Genomic DNA, 20,737 nt, shown 5'->3' with positions numbered 1-20,737 from the left:
TGGTTCTACTGAGGTATTCAGGTACACTGTTACACAACATGGTGGTTCTACTGAGGTATGCTGTTACACAACATAGTGGTTCTACTGAGGTATTCAGGTACGCTGTTACACAACATGGTGGTTCTACTGAGGTATACAGGTACGCTGTTACACAAAGCTCTGCAGGGGGAGGAACTAGATTAAATGCACAGGTAGGCAGCTGTGACCCAATACGGTGGTTCTACCCAGGCATGGCTACTGAGGTAGGCAGCTGTGACCCAGTACAGTGGTTCTACCCAGGCATGGCTACTGAGGTAGGCAGCTGTGACCCAGTACAGTGGTTCTACCCGGGCATGGCTACTGAGGTAGGCAGCTGTGACCCAGTACAGTGGTTCGACCCAGGCATGGCTACTGAGGTAGGCTTTGACACAGTACAGTGGTTCTACCCAGGCATGGCTACTGAGGTAGGCAGCTGTGACCCAGTACAGTGGTTCTACCGGGCATGGCTACTGAGGTAGGCAGCTGTGACCCAGTACAGTGGTTCTACCCAGGCATGGCTACTGAGGTAGGCTTTGACACAGTACAGTGGTTCTACCCGGGCATAGCTACTGAGGTAGGCAGCTGTGACCCAATACAGTGGTTCTACCCGGGCATGGCTACTGAGGTAGGCAGCTGTGACCCAATACAGTGGTTCTACCCGGGCATGGCTACTGAGGTAGGCAGCTGTGACCCAATACAGTGGTTCGACCCGGGCATGGCTACTGAGGTAGGCAGCTGTGACCCAGTACAGTGGTTCGACCCAGGCATGGCTACTGAGGTAGGCAGCTGTGACACAGTACAGTGGTTCCTCCCAGGCATGGCTACTGAGGTAGGCTTTGACACAGTACAGTGGTTCCTCCCAGGCATGGCTACTGAGGTAGGCTTTGACACAGTACAGTGGTTCTACCCGGGCATGGCTACTGAGGTAGGCTTTGACACAGTACAGTGGTTCTACCCGGGCATAGCTACTGAGGTAGGCAGCTGTGACCCAATACAGTGGTTCTACCCGGGCATGGCTACTGAGGTAGGCAGCTGTGACCCAATACAGTGGTTCTACCCGGGCATGGCTACTGAGGTAGGCAGCTGTGACCCAATACAGTGGTTCGACCCGGGCATGGCTACTGAGGTAGGCAGCTGTGACCCAGTACAGTGGTTCGACCCAGGCATGGCTACTGAGGTAGGCAGCTGTGACACAGTACAGTGGTTCCTCCCAGGCATGGCTACTGAGGTAGGCTTTGACACAGTACAGTGGTTCCTCCCAGGCATGGCTACTGAGGTAGGCAGCTGTGACACAGTACAGTGGTTCCTCCCAGGCATGGCTACTGAGGTAGGCTTTGACACAGTACAGTGGTTCCTCCCAGGCATGGCTACTGAGGTAGGCTTTGACACAGTACAGTGGTTCCTCCCAGGCATGGCTACTGAGGTAGGCTTTGACACAGTACAGTGGTTCTACCCGGGCATGGCTACTGAGGTAGGCTTTGACACAGTACAGCTCTTTGCTCTAGTTTGGGTTAACAGTCGTGGTTCCATTCCATCCGAATCAGCCTTTCTGGCAGCCTGGTAAAACAGTAGATCAAATGGTCAGATGCGTATCGACACAGTCTCAGACCACGGTTCTGTAGGAATCCATTATTCAGCCAGCCGGGCAGAGCACTGAGCAGAGGGTAAAAGAGACTAGTAGTTAATCTTGTAAGGTACATTTTCTCTGCATAAAGCAGGCGCCAATTAGATCAAAATTGTATCAAAGAGCTCTTTACCAAAGTGCCATGTAGTACTCTGAACTGCATTACTGCTTGTGAAATGTGAAGACCACAATAAAAAATAAAAATGGATGGATGATTTAACAACCCTGGCAGCTTGTGACGTGATATTCTACAGCTTGCTTCAGCAGCATTAGGTTAATTTGTCTGTGTGTGTGTGTGTGTGTGTGTGTGTGTGTGTGTGTGTGTGTGTGTGTGTGTTTGTGCTTTCTAGATACCTATTCAGAGGAGGAGTATGAGAGTTTCTCTTCAGAGCAGGAGGCCAGCGATGATGCTGTTCAGGGTCAGGTCAGTACAAATACAGTCCGATACGTTATCCTCGCTGAGGCCGAACAGACGGGAGAAACACAGAGGTGTATTCATTCGTTTTGCAACGTAACAAAACATTTAGCAACGGAAAAGTAGTCCTTCCTTATTTCATCATTTTTGCTTCTGTTTGGTTCTGTTTGTTGGCTTCTGTTTGGTTCTGCTGGCTCTGTTTGGTTCTGTTGGCTCTGTTTGGTTCTGTTTGTTGGCTTCTGTTTGGTTCTGCTGGCTCTGTTTGGTTCTGTTGGCTTCTGTTTGGTTCTGTTGGCTCTGTTTGGTTCTGTTGGCTTCTGTTTGGTTCTGTTGGCTCTGTTTGGTTCTGTTTGGTTCTGTTTGGTTCTGTTTGGTTCTGCTGGCTCTGTTTGGTTCTGTTTGTTGGCTTCTGTTTGGTTCTGTTTGTTGGCTCTGTTTGGTTCTGTTGGCTCTGTTTGGTTCTGTTGGCTCTGTTTGGTTCTGTTTGGTTCTGTTTGGTTTGCTGGCTCTGTTTGGTTCTGTTGGCTCTGTTTGGTTCTGTTGGCTCTGTTTGGTTCTGTTTGGTTCTGTTGGCTCTGTTTGGTTCTGTTTGTTGCTCTGTTTGGTTCTGTTTGTTGGCTCTGTTTGGTTCTGTTGGCTCTGTTTGGTTCTGTTGGCTCTGTTTGATTCTGTTGGCTTCTGTTTGGTTCTGTTGGCTCTGTTTGGTTCTGTTGGCTCTGTTTGGTTCTGTTGGCTTCTGTTTGGTTCTGTTGGCTCTGTTTGGTTCTGCTGGCTCTGTTTGGTTCTGTTTGTTGGCACTGTTTGGTTCTGTTGGCTCTGTTTGGTTCTGTTGGCTCTGTTTGATTCTGTTGGCTTCTGTTTGGTTCTGTTGGCTTCTGTTTGGTTCTGTTTGTTGGCTTCTGTTTGGTTCTGTTGGCTTCTGTTTGTGGTTCTGTTGGCTCTGTTTGGTTCTGTTTGTTGGCTCTGTTTGGTTCTGTTGGCTCTGTTTGGTTCTGTTTGTTGGCTTCTGTTTGGTTCTGTTGGCTCTGTTTGGTTCTGTTGGCTCTGTTTGGTTCTGTTTGTTGGCTCTGTTTGGTTCTGTTTGTTGGGTTCTGTTGGCTTCCTAGTGAATATACCCCTGGAGTGGGTTGTTATACTGTACAGTCGTGGCCAAAAGTTTTGAGAATGACACAAATATTAATTATCACAAAGTCTGCTGCCTCAGTTTGTATGATGGCAATTGGCATATACTCCAGAATGTTATGAAGAGTGATCAGATGAAATGCAATTAATTGCAAAGTCCCTCTTTGCCATGCAAATGAACTGAATCCCCCAAAAAACATTTCCACTGCATTTCAGCCCTGCCACAAAAGGACCAGCTGACATCATGTCAGTGATTCTCTCGTTAACACAGGTGTGAGTGTTGACGAGGACAAGGCTGGAGATCACTCTGTCATGCTGATTGAGTTCGAATAACAGACTGGAAGCTTCAAAAGGAGGGTGGTGCTTGGAATCATTGTTCTTCCTCTGTCAACCATGGTTACCTGCAAGGAAACACGTGCCGTCATCATTGCTTTGCACAAAAAAGGCTTCACAGGCAAGGATATTACTGCCAGTAAGATTGCACCTAAATCAACCATTTATCGGATCATCAAGAACTTCAAGGAGAGCGGTTCAAATGTTGTGAAGAAGGCTTCAGGGCGCCCAAGAAAGTCCAGCAAGCGCCAGGACCGTCTCCTAAAGTTGATTCAGCTGCGGGATCGGGGAAACACCAGCACAGAGCTTGCTCAGGAATGGCAGCAGGCAGGTGTGAGTGCACCTGCACGCACAGTGAGGCGAAAACCTTTGGAGGATGGCCTCGTGTCAAGAAGGGCAGCAAAGAAGCCACTTCTCTCCAGGAAAAACATCAGGGACAGACTGATATTCTGCAAAAGGTACAGGAATTGGACTGCTGAGGACTGGGTTAAAGTAATTTTCTCTGATGAATCCCCTTTCCGATTGTTTGGGGCATCCGGAAAAAAGCTTGTCTGGAGAAGACACGGTGAGCGCTCCCATCAGTCCTGTGTCATGCCAACAGTAAAGCATCCTGAGACCATTCATGTGTGGGGTTGCTTCTCAGCCAAGGGAGTGGGCTCACTCACAATTTTGTCTAAGAACACAGCCATGAATAAAGAATGTTACCAACACATCCTCCGAGAGCAACTTCTCCCAACCATCCAGGAACAGTTTGGTGACGACCAATGCCTTTTCCAGCGTGATGGAGCACCTTGCCATAAGGCAAAAGTGATAACTAAGTGGCTCGGGGAACAAAACATTGATATTTTGGGTCCATGGCCAGGAAACTCCCCAGACCTTAATCCCATTGAGAATTTGTGGTCAATCCTCAAGAGGCGGGTGGACAAACAAAAACCCACAAATTCTGACAAACTCCAAGCATTGATTATGCAAGAATGGGCTGCCATCAGTCAGGATGTGGCCCAGAAGTTAATTGACAGCATGCCAGGGCGGATTGCAGAGGTCTTGAAAAAGAAGGGTCAACACTGCAAATATTGACTCTTTGCATCAACTTCATGTAATTGTCAATAAAAGCCTTTGACACTTATGAAATGCTTGTAATTATACTTCAGTATTCCACAGTAACATCTGACAAAAATATCTAAAGACACTGAAGCAACAAACTTTGTAGAAATTAATATTTGTGTCATTCTCAAAACTTTTAGCCACGACTGTATATGTTTGACAACCTGCCCTGCCTGTGTTTTAACCCAGTGTACTGTTTACATATTTATCCCCAGGACCTTGAGGATGATGAGTATGATGTGAGGAAGCCTAAGAAGCACAGGAGGTCTATCGTGAGGACTGCCTCAATTACCAGGGTAAGAGATGGTAGCAAAGTCCTCCAGACATCTTGTTGTGTTGTGTAAACATTAAGCTTAGCCAAGCTGAGGTTTATGGATAAGCCTTATCTTATTGTATTGGAAATAAGATTAGATACAATGTTTTTGTTTGAGATTTGTTTCCTGCTAAAAACAAAAAGCATTCGGTGGTAATTCACAATGTTCCAGTGTGTTTTTTGGGGTGGGGGGGTTTTCTGCCTAAGATGCTGCCTGCTGGTCAAACGGCAGCGTTGCCATGGTTTTTATTTCACCTTTATTTAACATGGTCCCACTTCCTTCAGGGTTGTTTTTAAAGGTGCAATATACAGAAATATTTCTGCCATTGCCTGGTTGTGAATCATTGCACCATCTAATCCACTGCGAAAATGTATTTGCAATATCCCCAACAATTTCATATTTTCAGCCGTTTGAAAGCTGGTGTAAATTAAAAAAAAAAAAACGCAAAAATTAACTTAAGGACAGGAAGCATAGAAATAGAGCACATCCTGTAGAACAGATCTGCCTTCTCAGACATCCTTTCAATGAGAATGACAGATCTATAACTCACATTTCTATGTTAATCTAGTTCGGTTCGCCCCAGAAAAAAGCTACATATTTGTTGTTGGAAATCCTTTAGGCAACTGATTTACTGTCCCGGTTGTTGTTAGCCTGGGTACCAGTCTGTCTGTGTGTGGTGTGTGTGCTATTATTCCACGCGTAAACAGACCCAGGCTAGGTCTTTGTGACGGGTCTGTCTGTTTGATGAGGAGTTGTTTCTGTGTCCTCTTTTAGCAGCAGAACTTTAAACAGAGACTGGTGGCCCTGATCAAGAGGTTCCGAGTCTCAGACGAGGTAACAACCTGTCCAGCTGTTATACTAACCAGGGTTGGGGTCAATTCCATTTCTATTCCAGTCAATTCAGAAATTAAACCCAGTTCTAAAGGTTCCTCATTGAAAAGCATTGAAGAGAATTGGAATTTCAGTGTACTTCCTTAATTGACTGGAATTTAAATGGAATTGACCCCAACCCTGATACTCTGTTTTAAACGAGGTAACCCAACCCTGATACTCTGTTTTAAACGAGGTAACCCAACCCTGATACTCTGTTTTAAACGAGGTAACCCAACCCTGATACTCTGTTTTAAACGAGGTAACCCAACCCTGATACTCTGTTTTAAACGAGGTAACCCAACCCTGATACTCTGTTTTAAACGAGGTAACCCAACCCTGATACTCTGTTTTAAACGAGGTAACCCAACCCTGAAACTGTTTTAAACGAGGTAACCCAACCCTGATACTCTGTTTTAAACGAGGTAACCCAACCCTGATACTCTGTTTTAAACGAGGTAACCCAACCCTGATACTCTGTTTTAAACGAGGTAACCCAACCCTGATACTCTGTTTTAAACGAGGTAACCCAACCCTGATACTCTGTTTTAAACGAGGTAACCCAACCCTGATACTCTGTTTTAAACGAGGTAACCCAACCCTGATACTCTGTTTTAAACGAGGTAACCCAACCCTGATACTCTGTTTTAAACGAGGTAACCCAACCCTGATACTCTGTTTTAAACGAGGTAACCCAACCCTGATACTCTGTTTTAAACGAGGTAACCCAACCCTGATACTCTGTTTTAAACGAGGTAACCCAACCCTGAAACTGTTTTAAACGAGGTAACCCAACCCTGATACTCTGTTTTAAACGAGGTAACCCAACCCTGATACTCTGTTTTAAACGAGGTAACCCAACCCTGATACTCTGTTTTAAACGAGGTAACCCAACCCTGATACTCTGTTTTAAACGAGGTAACCCAACCCTGATACTCTGTTTTAAACGAGGTAACCCAACCCTGATACTCTGTTTTAAACGAGGTAACATTAAGCATTTCTAAGTGTCATATCACTTACTTCAAACTGCTAGGGTCCTTTTCATTAATTTTCTCAGTAGATGTATGCAACTGTTAAACATCTGTTATCTTGTGTGATAACTTTCTTTCTTACTTCTTGTCTCTGTGTCTTTCTATCTGTGTGCGTTTTCCGCGCGCGCGTGTGTGTGGGGGTGGGTTCCCCTGCATGCTCCCGCGTATGCGTGTGTCTCTGCGTCTATCTGAATGTTCCAGGTGTTGGACTCGGAGCAGGACCCGGCTGAGCCCCCTCCAGAGGTAGAGGAGGATCTGGACCTCGAGAGTCTGGAGTTTGAGAATCCCAGTGACAGTGGACCAGAACTTGACGATGACGACAGTGTTCTCAGCACCCCGAAACCTAAACTCAAGTGAGTGGGAGGAGAGCTATCAGTGTGTGTATTAAGTGGTCCCGTGTGGCTCAGTTGGTAGAGCACGGTGTTTGCAACGCCAGGGTTGTGGGTTCGATTCCCACGGGGGACCAGTACGGAAAACAAACGTATGAAATGTATGCATTCACTACTGTAAGTCGTTCTGGATAAGAGCGTCTGCTAAATGACTAAAAATGTAAAAATGTAAATGTAAAATTAAGTGATTTTCTTTTTCCCCCCCAGAGATAGGGCTGTAGACTCTCGTAACACCATAGCAGTCTACACTACAGACATATTTCAGGGCAATGAGGGACTCCAGTGACTCTTTTCAGATGTATTTATTTCTGATGCTTTCTCTTTCAGGCCGTATTTTGAGGGTCTCTCCCTCTCTAGTTCTCAGACAGATATTGGCAGCATCCACAGCAGCCGGAGTCACAGAGAACCACCAAGTCCGGTGAGAACAACTGACTTTGCCATTCACTATATCCTGGATGAGACTGTCACCCTCTCAGCCCAGGACCATAATATACCCTGGATGAGACTGTCACCCTCCCAGGACCATAATATACCCTGGATGAGACTGTCACCCTCCCAGGACCATAATATACCCTGGATGAGACTGTCACCCTCTCAGCCCAGGACCATAATATACCCTGGATGAGACTGTAACCCTCTCAGCCCAGGACCATAATATACCCTGGATGAGACTGTAACCCTCTCAGCCCAGGACCATAATATACCCTGGATGAGACTGTCACCCTCCCAGGACCATAATATACCCTGGCTGAGACTGTCACCCTCTCAGCCCAGGACCATAATATACCCTGGATGAGACTGTAACCCTCTCAGCCCAGGACCATAATATACCCTGGATGAGACTGTCACCCTCTCAGCCCAGGACCATAATATACCCTGGATGAGACTGTCACCCTCCCAGGACCATAATATACCCTGGATGAGACTGTCACCCTCCCAGGACCATAATATACCCTGGATGAGACTGTCACCCTGCCAGCCCAGGACCATAATATACCCTGGATGAGACTGTCACCCTCTCAGCCCAGGACCATAATATACCCTGGATGAGACTGTCACCCTCCCAGGACATAATAAACCCTGGATGAGACTGTCACCCTCCCAGGACATAATATACCCTGGATGAGATCCATCAGACAACCTAGCTATTCTGTTAGTTATACTGTTAGCTATACTGCTAGCTATACTGCTAGCTATTCTGTTAGTTATACTGCTAGCTATACTGCTAGCTATTCTGTTAGTTATACTGCTAGCTATACTGCTAGCTATAATTCTAGCTATAATTCTAGCTATTCTGTTAGTTATACTGTTAGTTATACTGCTAGCTATACTGCTAGCTATACTGCTAGCTATTCTGTTAGTTATACTGCTAGCTATACTGCTAGCTATACTGTTAGCTATACTGTTAGCTATACTGCTAGCTACAGTTGAAGTCGGAAGTTTACATACACTTAGGTTGGAGTCATTAAAACTCGTTTTTCAACCACTCCACACATTTCTTGTTAACAAACTATAGTTTTGGACAGTTAGGACATCTCCTTTGTGCATGACACAAGTAATTTTTCCATTAATTGTTTACATATAGATTATTTCACTTATAATTCACTGAATCACAATTCCGGTGGGTCAGAAGTTTACATACACTAAGTTGACTGTGCCTTTAAACGGCTTGGAAAATTCCAGAAAATGATGTCATGGCTTTAGAAGCTTCTGATAGGCTAATTGATATCATTCGAGTCAATTGGAGGTGTACCTGTGGATGTATTTCAAGGCCTACCTTCAAACTCAGTGCCTCTTTGCTTGACATGGGAAAATCAAAAGAAATCAGGCAAGACCTCAGAAATATAATTGTAGACCTCCACAAGTCTGGTTCATCCTTGGGAGCAATTTCCACACGCCTGAAGGTAACATGTTCATCTGTACAAACAATAGTACACAAGTATAAACACCATGGGACCACGCAGCCGTCATACCGCTCAGGAAGGAGACGTGTTCTGTCTCCTAGAGATGAACGTACTTTGGTGCGAAAAGTGCAAATCAATCCCAGAACAACAGCAAAGGACGTTGTGAAGATGCTGGAGGAAACAGGTACAAAAGTATCTTCATCCACAGTAAAACGAGTCCTATATCGACATAACCTGAGAGGCCGCTCAGCAAGGAAGAAGCCACTGCTCCAAAACCACCATAAAAAAGACAGACTACGGTTTGCAACTGCACATGGGGACAAAGATTGTACTTTTGGGAGAAATGTCCTCTGGTCTGATTAAACAAAAATAGAACTGTTTGGCCATAATGACCATCGTTATGTTTGGAGGAAAAAGTGGGAGGCTTGCAAGCCGAAGAACACCATCCCAACTGTGAAGCACGGGGGTGGCAGCATCATGTTGTGGGGGTGCTTTGCTGCAGGAGGGACTGGTGCACTTCACAAAATAGATGGCATCATGAGGCAGGAAAATGATGTGCATATATTGAAACAACATCTCAAGACATCAGTCAGGAAGTTAAAGCTTGGTCGCAAATGGGTCTTCCAAATGGACAATGACCCCAAGCATACTTCCAAAGTTGTGGCAAAATGGCTTCAGGACAACAAAGTCAAGGTATTGTAGTGGCCATCACAAAGCCCTGACCTCAACCTATAGAGAATTTGTGGGCAGAACTGAAAAGTGTGTGCGAGCAAGGAGGCCTACAAACCTGACTCAGTTACAGCAGCTCTGTCAGGAGGAATAGGCCAAAATTCACCCAACTTATTGTGGGAAGCTTGTGGAAGGCTACGCGAAACGTTTGACCCAAGACAAACAGTTTACAGGCAATGCTACCAAATACTAATTTAGTGTATGTAAACTTCTGACCCACTGGGGGAATGTGATGAAATAAATAAAAGCTGAAATAAATCATTCTCTCTACTGTTATTCTGACATTTCACATTCTTAAAATAAAGTGGTGATCGTAAGACAGGGAATTTTTACTAGGATTAAATGTCAGCAATTGTGAAAAACTGAATTTAAATGTATTTGCTAAGGTGTATGTAAACTTCCGATTTCAACTGTATATTGCTAGCTATACTGTTTTAGCTATACTGTTTTAGCTATATTGCTAGCTTTACTGCTAGCTATATTGTTAGCTATACTGTTGTAGCTATACTGCTCTAGCTATACTGTTGTAGCTATACTGTTGTAGCTTTAGTGTTGTAGCTTTAGTGTTGTAGCTATAGTGTTGTAGCTATAGTGTTGTAGCTATAGTGTTGTAGCTATAGTGTTGTAGCTATACTGGTGCAGCTATACTGGTGCAGCTATACTGTTGTAGCTATACTGCTGTAGCTATAGTGTTGTAGCTATACTGCTGTAGCTATACTGTTGTAGCTATAGTGTTGTAGCTATAGTGTTGTAGCTATACTGTTGTAGCTATAGGGTTGTAGCTATAGGGTTGTAGCTATAGTGTTGTAGCTATACTGTTGTAGCTATAGTGTTGTAGCTATAGTGCTGTAGCTATAGTGTTGTAGCTATAGTGTTGTAGCTATACTGTTGTAGCTATACTGTTGTAGCTATAGGGTTGTAGCTATAGGGTTGTAGCTATACTGACTGTTGTAGCTATAGGGTTGTAGCTAAATTGTTGTAGCTATACACCTCCCTCGCAAATTGTAATCCTCCTCTCTTCCCTTTTCCCTCCAGATGGACCCAGACAAGACTAAGAGCAGCGGAGACAAGTTCCAGGTGGACAATGTCTCAGATAACGCTTCTCTTGTAAGTATTCTCAAACAACTGCCATCCATCCATCCATTTGATGGTAGATACTGTAGCACTATTATCCCCTGGTCACTGGGTCGTGGTCAAGTCTTCCTTATTGAAGTTATTTTATCTCACTCCAGTAAAGTACATATCGGATTAAAACATTTCATGACAGACCAGAACATTTGTCGGTAAACTTTCCAAATGTCGACAAAACAAAATACACCAGACAAAGTGGGATCTTTTTGTGTCTGTAAAATGAATAAGGCAATAAATTACAGTGCATACTCCTTTATGCGCAAATATTGATATGACTGTCATATCGAAGTAAACTTGGAGTCACTCGTTATGTTGTGATGAACTTTACAGGGTGGTGAAAGTGTACGATGAGCTTCATGCTCCTCACCAATAAATATTCAGGGTGTTATTCTGGTGACATGAAGATCGATGCTTGGCTGCCGTTTTTGAGAAATTTAAAATAATCTCAGTCTTTAGTCCATAATAATCTCATTATGTAGGCTATACCCGCACTGTATCTGCCAGCTGTTGGCTAGAGCACAGGGACCATTACCAGAGTGGACACATTCGCTATATAACACAATATTCATTGTGACAAAACCATCAGTAAAGCCGATTTTTTTTTTTTTTTTTTACATTTATTTTACTGCAAAATGTATTTTTATGTGCGCTATGTCATCATGCACTTTTATCCACAAAAAAAAATACATTTGATGGAAACACAACTCTAGTGGGAAAATGTGCAAATTGTTTTCATGCAGATGGTAGAATATTCACATGAAAATCTGTCACCAGCTGGATGGAAACCTAGCTAGTGAGAGTAACCTGTATAAATGACAAAAATAAACTAGATACTACCACCTGCCTTTGTGTCTCATCCCTGTATTTGCTCCGTCCCAGCAGGAGGAGCAACCAGAGGCAGTAACCCCCACTACAGAGCTGGAGATGGACAACATGGACACCTTCCTGGAGAAACTGCCCCCTACTGGCAAGATGAAGAAGACAGAGTCCCTCATCATCCCTTCCAACAGATGGTAAATACTGGCTAACTCTTTCAATTCATCTTTCAATGATTCCTCGCATATTATCTCCTCCTTCTCAAGCGTTATTGGAGAAGGTCCATGGTCCCTCTCTTCAGACCTTCTTATCCAGTGTGTTTTGAGGAGGTGAGAAGACAGGATGCAAGGAATCGAGAAAAGATGAATTGAGAAAGAGCCTCTGATTCCCTCTCTCAAACCTCGGCTAGATACAGCATCTTCTCACGTTCAGCTTGCTTCAGTCCAGGCACCTTGGTAGGAAAGAAAGGTGGCGACAGCATTTATTTTTCTCTCCAATCCACTCTCACCATCCAGCCGACCATGATCTCTGGGATTATTAAAGATGTCACGAGGTTTTTTTCTGCATCGAGGTAGCATACACAAATGTTTCGGCTTAACAGCCTTCTCCAGGTTGTAGGTTCCTTGCTCTTGAGAATTCCCTCACACCTCCCAACCTTTTGTCTTTCATAATTTCTAGCTCAAACACCACATGTCCTTCTCTCTTTTCTCCAATTGATGAAACAATAGCTATTTTTCCCTCTTTCCTATGGCTGTTTCTAGGATGACATTTCTGGTGGGCAGACAGAACTTTTGTCTTTCTGAGCTAATATCCTGGAATTTTGTAGTTTAACATGACTCGACCACAATCATTTTGGTGGCAACGCCCTAACCTGCATCCCCTCTAGAGCCGGCCCTGCTCTCTACTCATTTAGGGTCACACCTCACGCCCGTCTACCTGTGTCATTCCACACTCCCTAATTCAAATCTATCATCTTCCTTTCTTTTCTCCTCTACCTGAAGAAAACAAGCCCCCTTTCCTCCCTTCTGTCCTCACTTTAGTGTTCTGGTGTCTTCTCCAGGCAGGAAGCTAAGTTGGCAGGGAGGAGAGGGAGGAGTACTTCCCTAAAGGAGCGCCAGCCCAACAGGCCACAGAATGAGAGAGCCAACAGCCTGGATAACGAACGCTTGCTCGACACACGCTGCCATCTACAGGTAGGAGGAGCACACTGCAAGCAAACCAGATCAGTGGCTGTATGTATCAAGCATCACAGCTTAGGAGTGCTGATGTAGGATCAGTTTTGCCTTTTAGATCACAATAAATAACATTTACTAGATTAGCGCAGTGATGCAGAGGGGTTGTAGAGCATGCTGGTCTATAATTCTCTGAGAGGCTCTGTCTCTGTGGTATCCTCATTGTTAGAAAGGTGGGCCAGTAACCAGATGGTTTCTGGTTTGAATCCAGGGGAGAACAACTGCTCCCTCTTATTGAAGCCACGGTAGTTCAAGGCCGACTGCGGTACTGCAGCCATTGTTTGCAGAAAACAAGATACCCCATTAGAGTGAATGGAAAAATGTCAATCTTCGTGGGAATAAAAATATGTTTTGAAGACTATGAGGGTACCAATAATTGCTTCTAATACACCAGATGTATGTCCTTGAACTGATCATTTTTGAAATCGCACACAGAAGAAGTTATAAGGGTAATTTAGTTGCTAATGGCAGCCTGCAGTACCCCGGTCGGCCTTCACCTTGAGTTACTCAATGAGAGGGGGTACTGAGCTAGCCTGCTCTGCGGCTGATCGGCTCCAGGGGCGTGGCTGATCGGCTCCAGGGGCGTGGCTCTGTGGCTGATCGGCTCCAGGGGCGTGGCTCTGCGGCTGATCGGCTCCAGGGGCGTGGCTCTGTGGCTGATCGGCTCCAGGGGCGTGGCTCTGCGGCTGATCGGCTCCAGGGGCGTGGCTGATCGGCTCCAGGGGCGTGGCTCTGTGGCTGATCGGCTCCAGGGGCGTGGCTCTGCGGCTGATCGGCTCCAGGGGCGTGGCTCTGTGGCTGACCGGCTCCAGGGGCGTGGCTCTTCCAGTGTCTGCATCTCGGCTGTGTGTGATGAATTTCTATTTCGATGCACAATAACAATTTTGATTATTTTCTATCTATTCTATAAGTGTATTCCCCCTCCACAGATCCCCAGGAAGACCGTGTATGACCAGCTGAACCACATCCTGGTGTCTGACCACCATCTACCTGACAGCATCATCCTCATCAACACATCTGATTGGCAGGGCCAGGTAAGAGACAGAAAGTGATATACAGGAAGTGACAGTTTAGTGACCCCTCTCTGGTCTGTCTCCATGACGACCAGAAGGAAAAACAATAGATAGAATTACGAATTAGTCAACTTCTCTTTACGCCCTCGTATTCTCACATTATATTTCTCCCTGTCCATTTCTTTTATTTTTTAAATTTTCCCTTTCTCAAACTGTTTCGCTTGCCTGCAAACAATGCCTTCAGGGTGTTCTTGTTACTACCTGTTGAATGGGGAACGAGGGAGAGCTCGGTGTGTTGTTTTAGAAAGTCTATTGAAGAAGTTTGGTTACTAGCTATCTACATTTTGAGTTTAGATCCCGTGACGTGATTAGCATCAGTTGCTGGGACCGCTACTATCTGTTCGGTGATCCTGCTGACCAAGGCCGGGTCTGAGGAGCTGTTTGGCGCAGCAGCTAGCCTAGCTGCTAGCTAGCTGCCTATCGAGCTAGTAGGGTTTTCTTTAGGGCTTGAACGCAGCCCGCGACGCGGTTAGCCATTGTGACTGGGACCGAGGATTGTCCTGGTTCTTGAGGCTGTCTAGATCCCTGCTGTTTGTTGTTGTTTTCAATCTTCCCTGCATCCTGCCCTGTCTGGAACTGAGAGGAGTAACAGAGTAACCTACGTTGCATTCCATGACATTGAACAAAGCCGGCGGAATTACCGTTGAGGACAGTGTCGTCTCTCCATCACAGGTGAAGGATCTTTTAAATGAACAAAAATAGTTCTACAAGTAGTTGATACAACAACAGGAAAATAGCATCGAGTGTTTTGTCCAAATACTGGTGGATTCAACTAATAAAATAATGGATGACCTGACCAGAGAGGTCCAGGACCTGAATAATGGTTTGCAGTTCACCCAGGGTCAGCTCGATGAGTTGAAACAGGAGAACAGTAAGATCACAGCAATCTGGAAGTCATTGAGAGAGGACATCAGTTCTGTGTGTGAATCCATGATAACAATGACAGATAAATCAGACTATCTCGAGGGACAATCAAGGAGGAACAACATGGTTGTGGACGGAATTGCAGAATCTCCACGTGAGACCTGGACGGAGTCTGAGGACATAGTGAGGGAAATGATCTCTGAGAAATTGAAGATGGACCACAGGAAGATTGAGGTGGAGCGCGCCCACAGGACTGGAAAACCCACCACCGGCTCAGGTGACAGGCCCAGTCCGATAGTGGTCAAGTTCCTGAGGTTCAAGGACAACGTAACTGTTCTGGAAAGAGCCAAGAACTTGAGAGGAACATGTATATTCCCCAATGAGGACTATCCTTAAGCTGTGTGCCAGAAGAGGAAAGAACTTATCCCAGCCATGAAAGCTGCCAGAGCGCGTGGGGACATTGTTTACATTCGCTATGATAGGCTCATTGTCCACCCTCCCTCCCAGAAGCCTGGAACGGATGAGAGAGCCAAGCCTATGGGTTCGTAGCTTCAACCCTGCATCTCACACACACACACACCAACTGATTAATGGACTGCTGAATGTATGTATTGTGAGCGGACCAAGTCATTTGGTGTCACTCTAAAGTGGAAAGGTGGAATAAACGAGTCCAGAGTAGGTTTTCTTGATTCAACACAGTTCTCTATTGAGGGATTTCTGACAATACAAACACTCCAACACAGTCAATGAGAATCTCCAAAGGAACAACATACATCTTCTTTAGATGACACAGGATCACATTACGATTATCTTCAAACTATAACAACAATCACATATTCGTCACCGTCTTAATGGATCTTCTTGGATAGCACCTCTCTCTCCGTAGCCATTCTCCAGAGATAGTTTATCTTCCCCCCTTCCTTGCTGGTTCCATCCTCTCTCTTGTAGGGGAAAGAGAATATCTCATTAGTACCGTCAGCTGTGCTTAATTGACTCTGGTTACCTTGTCTCACATGCCTTGTTGGGCTACTATCCGTGAGCCCAGCCTGCCCTCTGGTGGTCCTTCCACATACCTCCCCCCTCAAGGACCGGACCGGAGGGTCGGGCGCCAGACGCACCGTCTTGGTCGCGTCGGGACAGCGCATCTGCATTCCCGTTCCTCGATCCGGCCCTGTGGATGACATGGAAAGAGAACGGTTGTAAAGCAAGAAACCATCTGGCTATTCGGTTGTTATTGTTTCTCTTACCAGCCATCCACGTGAGGGGCGCATGGTCCGTAACTAATGCAAACCTCCGACCCAGTAGGTAGTACCGGAGATAATCGAGGGCCCACTTAATGGCTAGGCCCTCTTTCTCTACGGTAGTATATCTCTGTTCCCGATCGCTGAGCTTTCTACTTATAAAGAGAATCGGCCTCTCTGCTTCGCCTTCACCCTGAGCTAGTACGGCCCCGAGCCCCGTATCGAAGGCCGATGTACAATGAACTCTTGTGAGAAGTCCGGAGCCTGTAGGACGGGATCAGAACACAGGCCCTCTTTTAGCAATTGAAAGGCCTCCTCCGCCTCATCTTTCCACTCTACCCGGTTTGGCAAGTTTTTCTTGATGAGGTTGGCAATGGTTGCATATCCAGGGATAAAACGGCGATAATATCCCGTTATCCCTAAGAAGGCCCGAACGTCCCGCTTGGTCTGGGGTCGAGGCCAGTCCCGATTTTGCCCTGGTCTTCTCTGCCTGTGGGCGTATTTTCCCATTCCCCACGGTGTACCCCAGGTATTCCGCTTCGGACAGACCCAGGCAGCATTTTTTTGGATTGGCTGTCAACCCTGTGGCTTCGAGACTCATGAGCACCGCCCGTAGTCGTAGGAGGTGACTATCCCAGTCCTCGCTGTGGATGACCACATCGTCTATGTACGCCGCTGCGTACTCTTGATGGGGCCGTAGAATGGCATCCATGAGGCGTTGGAAAGTTGCAGCAGCACCATGCAGTCCGAAGGGCATCCTCACATACTGAAAAAGCCCCTCCGGTGTGGCGAAGGCGGTCTTTGGGCGGTCCTCTGGAGCCACCGGCACTTGCCAATATCCCTTCGTCAAATCCAGGGTGGTGATGAACTTGGCCTTTCCTAAGCGCTCCAAGAGTTCATCCACGCGGGGCATGGGATACGCGTCGAATGTAGAGATTGCATTCACGCTCCTAAAGTCGTTGCAGAGTCTCATACTACCATCGGGTTTGGGGACCAGGACTATGGGACCGGACCACTCACTCGTCGATTGCTCGATCACACCCATCCTCAGCATCTCCCTTACCTCGTTCTTGGCGATGACTCGGCGGGCCTCAGGAATCCTGTAAGGACGGATATGCACCTTCTTGCCGGGTTCAGTGTGGATATGGTGGAACAAGACATCTGTTTGTCCTGGGAACGGAGAGAATACCCGGCCGAAGTGAATAATCAGCTTGTCTAGCTGTCTCGACTGTTCCGGCAAGAGAGTTTGGCCATGGCGCACCTGTGGTAGAACCTCCTCTTTTCCTTGGCCCTCCATGGCCATCAAAGCCACCTCCTCCTCTCTTCCATGGTACTTCTTCAACAGGTTTATGTGATAGAGTTGGACCTTCTTCCTCCTGTCAGGTTGCTTGATGAGGTAAGTGACCGGTGAGACCCTTTTCATTACCTCGTAGGGCCCCCTCCACTGCGCCAGCAAGCGGTGTTCAACTGTGGGCACGAGCACCATCACTTTCTCTCCCATGGAGAACTCACGGGATGTCGCGGACTTATCGTAGGCCCAGCCTTGGGTCCTTTGCGCCTTCTCCATATGCTCCTTTACTATGGGCCACACTGCCGACAGGCGGTCTCTCATCAGGGTAACATGTTCTATTGTGGATCGGAAGGGACATGGTTGGGTCTCCCAGGTCTCCTTGGCTAAGTCGAGGATCCCTCGACAGGGTCTGCCGAAGAGCAATTAAAACGGGGAGAATCCAGTGGACGCCTGGGGTACTTCTCTCAGGGCAAACATTAAGTGTGGGAGAAGCATGTCCCAGTTTTTCCCGTCTCTGGACACCACTCTTCTCAACATGCTTTTAATCGTTTTGTTCAAGCGTTCGCACAACCCGTCTGTTTGAGGGTGGAATATGCTTGTACGTATCTGTTGAACCTGATATAACTGACACAAGTCCTTCATCAACCGGGACATGAACGGGGTTCCCTGATCAGTTAGGATCGTCTTGGGAAGGCCTACCCGAGATAACATCATGAACAATTCCTTGGCAATTCCCTTGGGCGACATGTTACGCAGGGGTATGGCCTCTGGGAACTTGGTAGCGTAATCTACGACCACTAGGATGTACTCGTGTCCTCTGGCAGATTTTGGGAGGGGTCCCACGAGGTCCATAGCTATGCGTTCAAAGGGAGTCTCTATGATGGGGAGAGGAATCAAAGGGTTACGTAGGTGTGGCCGTGGAGCTGTACGCTGACATTGATCACACGTCCTACAATACCTGGCCACATCCCGGGTGACACGGGGCCAATAGAATCTCTGCATGATTCTGTCGATAGTCTTGTCCCGTGCCAGGTGTCCTCCTAGGACGTGGGAATGGGCTAACTGTAGGACTGTATCCCTGTATGGTCTAGGCACCATTAGTAATTCCTGGATTTCCCCCCTTCGTTGCACGACCCAATATAAGAGACCCCGCCTGATTGCATAGTAAGGAAGAGGGGGCTCACCTGACCCGTCGACGTTCCTCCCGTCGATCACCTTCACCTTCCTCATGGCTTCCCTTAGGTCTGGGTCTCTGCGAGGTGCCGAACTGTCCCTTTAATTCCTGGGGCAGGTCAACCTCGGTAGAGGGGCGTGGAGGTTGTTCCCCATCCCCTCCAGGGGTGACCGAGGAGAATCCCTTCCAGGTTCCCTCCTCGGATGGGGCTTCAAATATATCTCTTAGCGTCTGGTTGCTCCTTCCTTCCTTCGTTTGCTCTTTTCCGTATTATGTCTATCTCTGATAAGCTACCCAGGAAAGAGCTGAAAACAGCCCATATTAATATATCCTACCGGTCCAAAGTTTTGACACACCTACTCATTCAAGGGTTTTTCTTTATTTTTACTATTTTCTACATTGTAGAATAATAGTGAATACATCAAAACAATGAAATAACACATATGAAATCATGTAGTTACCAAAAAAAGTGTTAAATAAATCAACATATATTTGAGATTCTTCAATGTAGCCCCCCTTTGCCTTGATGACAGCTTTGCACACGCTTGGCATTCTCTCAACCAGCTTCATGAAGTAGTCACCTGGAATGCATTTCAATTAACAGGTGTGCCTTGTTAAAAGTTAATTTGTGGAATTTCTTGCCGCCTTTATGTGTTTGAGCCAATCAGTTGTGATGTGACAAGGTAGGGGTGGTATACAGAAAGTAGCCATATTTGGTAAAAGACCAAGTCCATATTATGGCAAGAACAGCTCAAATAAGCAAAGAGAAACAACAGTACATCATTGCTTTAAGACATGAAGGTCAGTCAATTTGGAAAATGTCAATAACTTTTAAAGTTACTTCAAGTGTAGTCGCAAAAACATCAAGCACTATGATGAAACTGGCTCTCATGAGGACCACCTCATTAATTATTTCATTAGAGTTACCAGCCTCAGTAATTGCAGCCTAAATAAATGCTTCACAGAATTCAAGTAACAGGCACATCTCAACATCAACTGTTCAGTGGAGACTGTATGAATCAGGCCTTCATGGTTGAATTGCTGCAAAGAAACCACTACTAAAGGACACCAATAAGAAGAAGAGACTTGCTTGGGCCAAGAAACATGAGCAATGGACATTAGACCGGTGGAAATCTGTCCTTTGGTCTGATGAGTCCAAATGTTTGATTTTTGCACATTTTAAAGCACATTTAACCAGCATGGCTACACCAGAATTCTGCAGCGATACGCCATCCCATCTGGTTTGGGCTTAGTGGGACTATCATTTGTTTTTCAACAGAACAATGACCCAACACACCTCCAGGCTGTGTAAGGGCTATTTGACCAAGAAGGAGAGTGAAGGAGTGCTGCATTAAATGACCTGGCCTCCACAATCACCCGACCTCAACCCAATTTTGATGGTTTGGGATGAGTTGGATCGCAGTGTGAAGGAAAAGCAGCCAACATGTCACGCCCTGACCATAGAGAGCCTTTCTATTTCTCTATTTGGTCAGGTCAGGGTGTGATTTGAGTGGGCAATCTAGTTTTCTTATTTCTTTGTTTGGCTGGGTATGGTCCCCAATCAGAGGTAGCCGTCTATTGTTGTCTCTGATTGGGAATCATACTTAGGCAGCCTTTTCCCCACCTGTGTTTGTGGGTAGTTATTATTTCTGTGAGTGTTTTGTGTGGTTGCCACGGTTGCGTCACGTTCTGTTTCTGTTTTACCTGTGTCACGTCCTGGCCAGTATAAGGGTTAATTGTCATTTTAGTTTGGTCAGGACGTGGCAGAGGGTATTTGTTTTATGTGGTTCAGGGTGGTGTGTTAGTTAGGAGGGTGTTTGATTTATTATTTCCGGGTTTTGAGTTATGGTCTATGTTGATGTATTTCTATGTGTAGTCTGGTTGATCTATTTCTATGTTGAGTTAATTGGGGTGGACTTCCAATTGAAGGCAGCTGTGTGGTGTTGCCTTTGATTGGAAGTCCTATATTAGTTGGGTGTGTTTGTCTGTGTATTTGTGGGAGATTGTTCTGAGTTTAGCCTTGTGCCTTGCCAGACTGTTGTTGTTGTTGTTGTTGTTGTTG

The 20,737-nt window shown here is 46.0% G+C and overlaps 1 protein-coding gene across 3 annotated transcripts in view; it reads left to right on the top strand.

Moving 5' to 3' along the window:
• Positions 1-20,737, top strand: part of pacs2 (phosphofurin acidic cluster sorting protein 2) — a 176,485-nt gene that overhangs the window by 133,428 nt on the left and 22,320 nt on the right. For 2 of the 3 annotated variants that reach the window (XM_082960051.1, XM_082960094.1), the window contains exons 6-14: positions 1,993-2,066; positions 4,832-4,912; positions 5,705-5,764; positions 7,033-7,184; positions 7,548-7,638; positions 10,889-10,960; positions 11,864-11,997; positions 12,861-12,993; positions 13,962-14,066. In XM_082960051.1, coding sequence (XP_082816177.1) covers positions 1,993-2,066; positions 4,832-4,912; positions 5,705-5,764; positions 7,033-7,184; positions 7,548-7,638; positions 10,889-10,960; positions 11,864-11,997; positions 12,861-12,993; positions 13,962-14,066 — 902 coding nt within the window. The remainder of the gene's footprint in view (positions 1-1,992; positions 2,067-4,831; positions 4,913-5,704; positions 5,765-7,032; positions 7,185-7,547; positions 7,639-10,888; positions 10,961-11,863; positions 11,998-12,860; positions 12,994-13,961; positions 14,067-20,737) is intronic. The other variant, XM_082960063.1, reaches the window with a different exon arrangement.

Source organism: Salmo salar, chromosome 01 (genome assembly GCF_965601325.2).
Source record: "Salmo salar chromosome 01, fSalSal1, whole genome shotgun sequence".
NCBI classification, from domain to species: Eukaryota; Metazoa; Chordata; class Actinopteri; order Salmoniformes; family Salmonidae; genus Salmo; species Salmo salar.
This window is presented reverse-complemented; position numbering and strand designations above follow the sequence as displayed.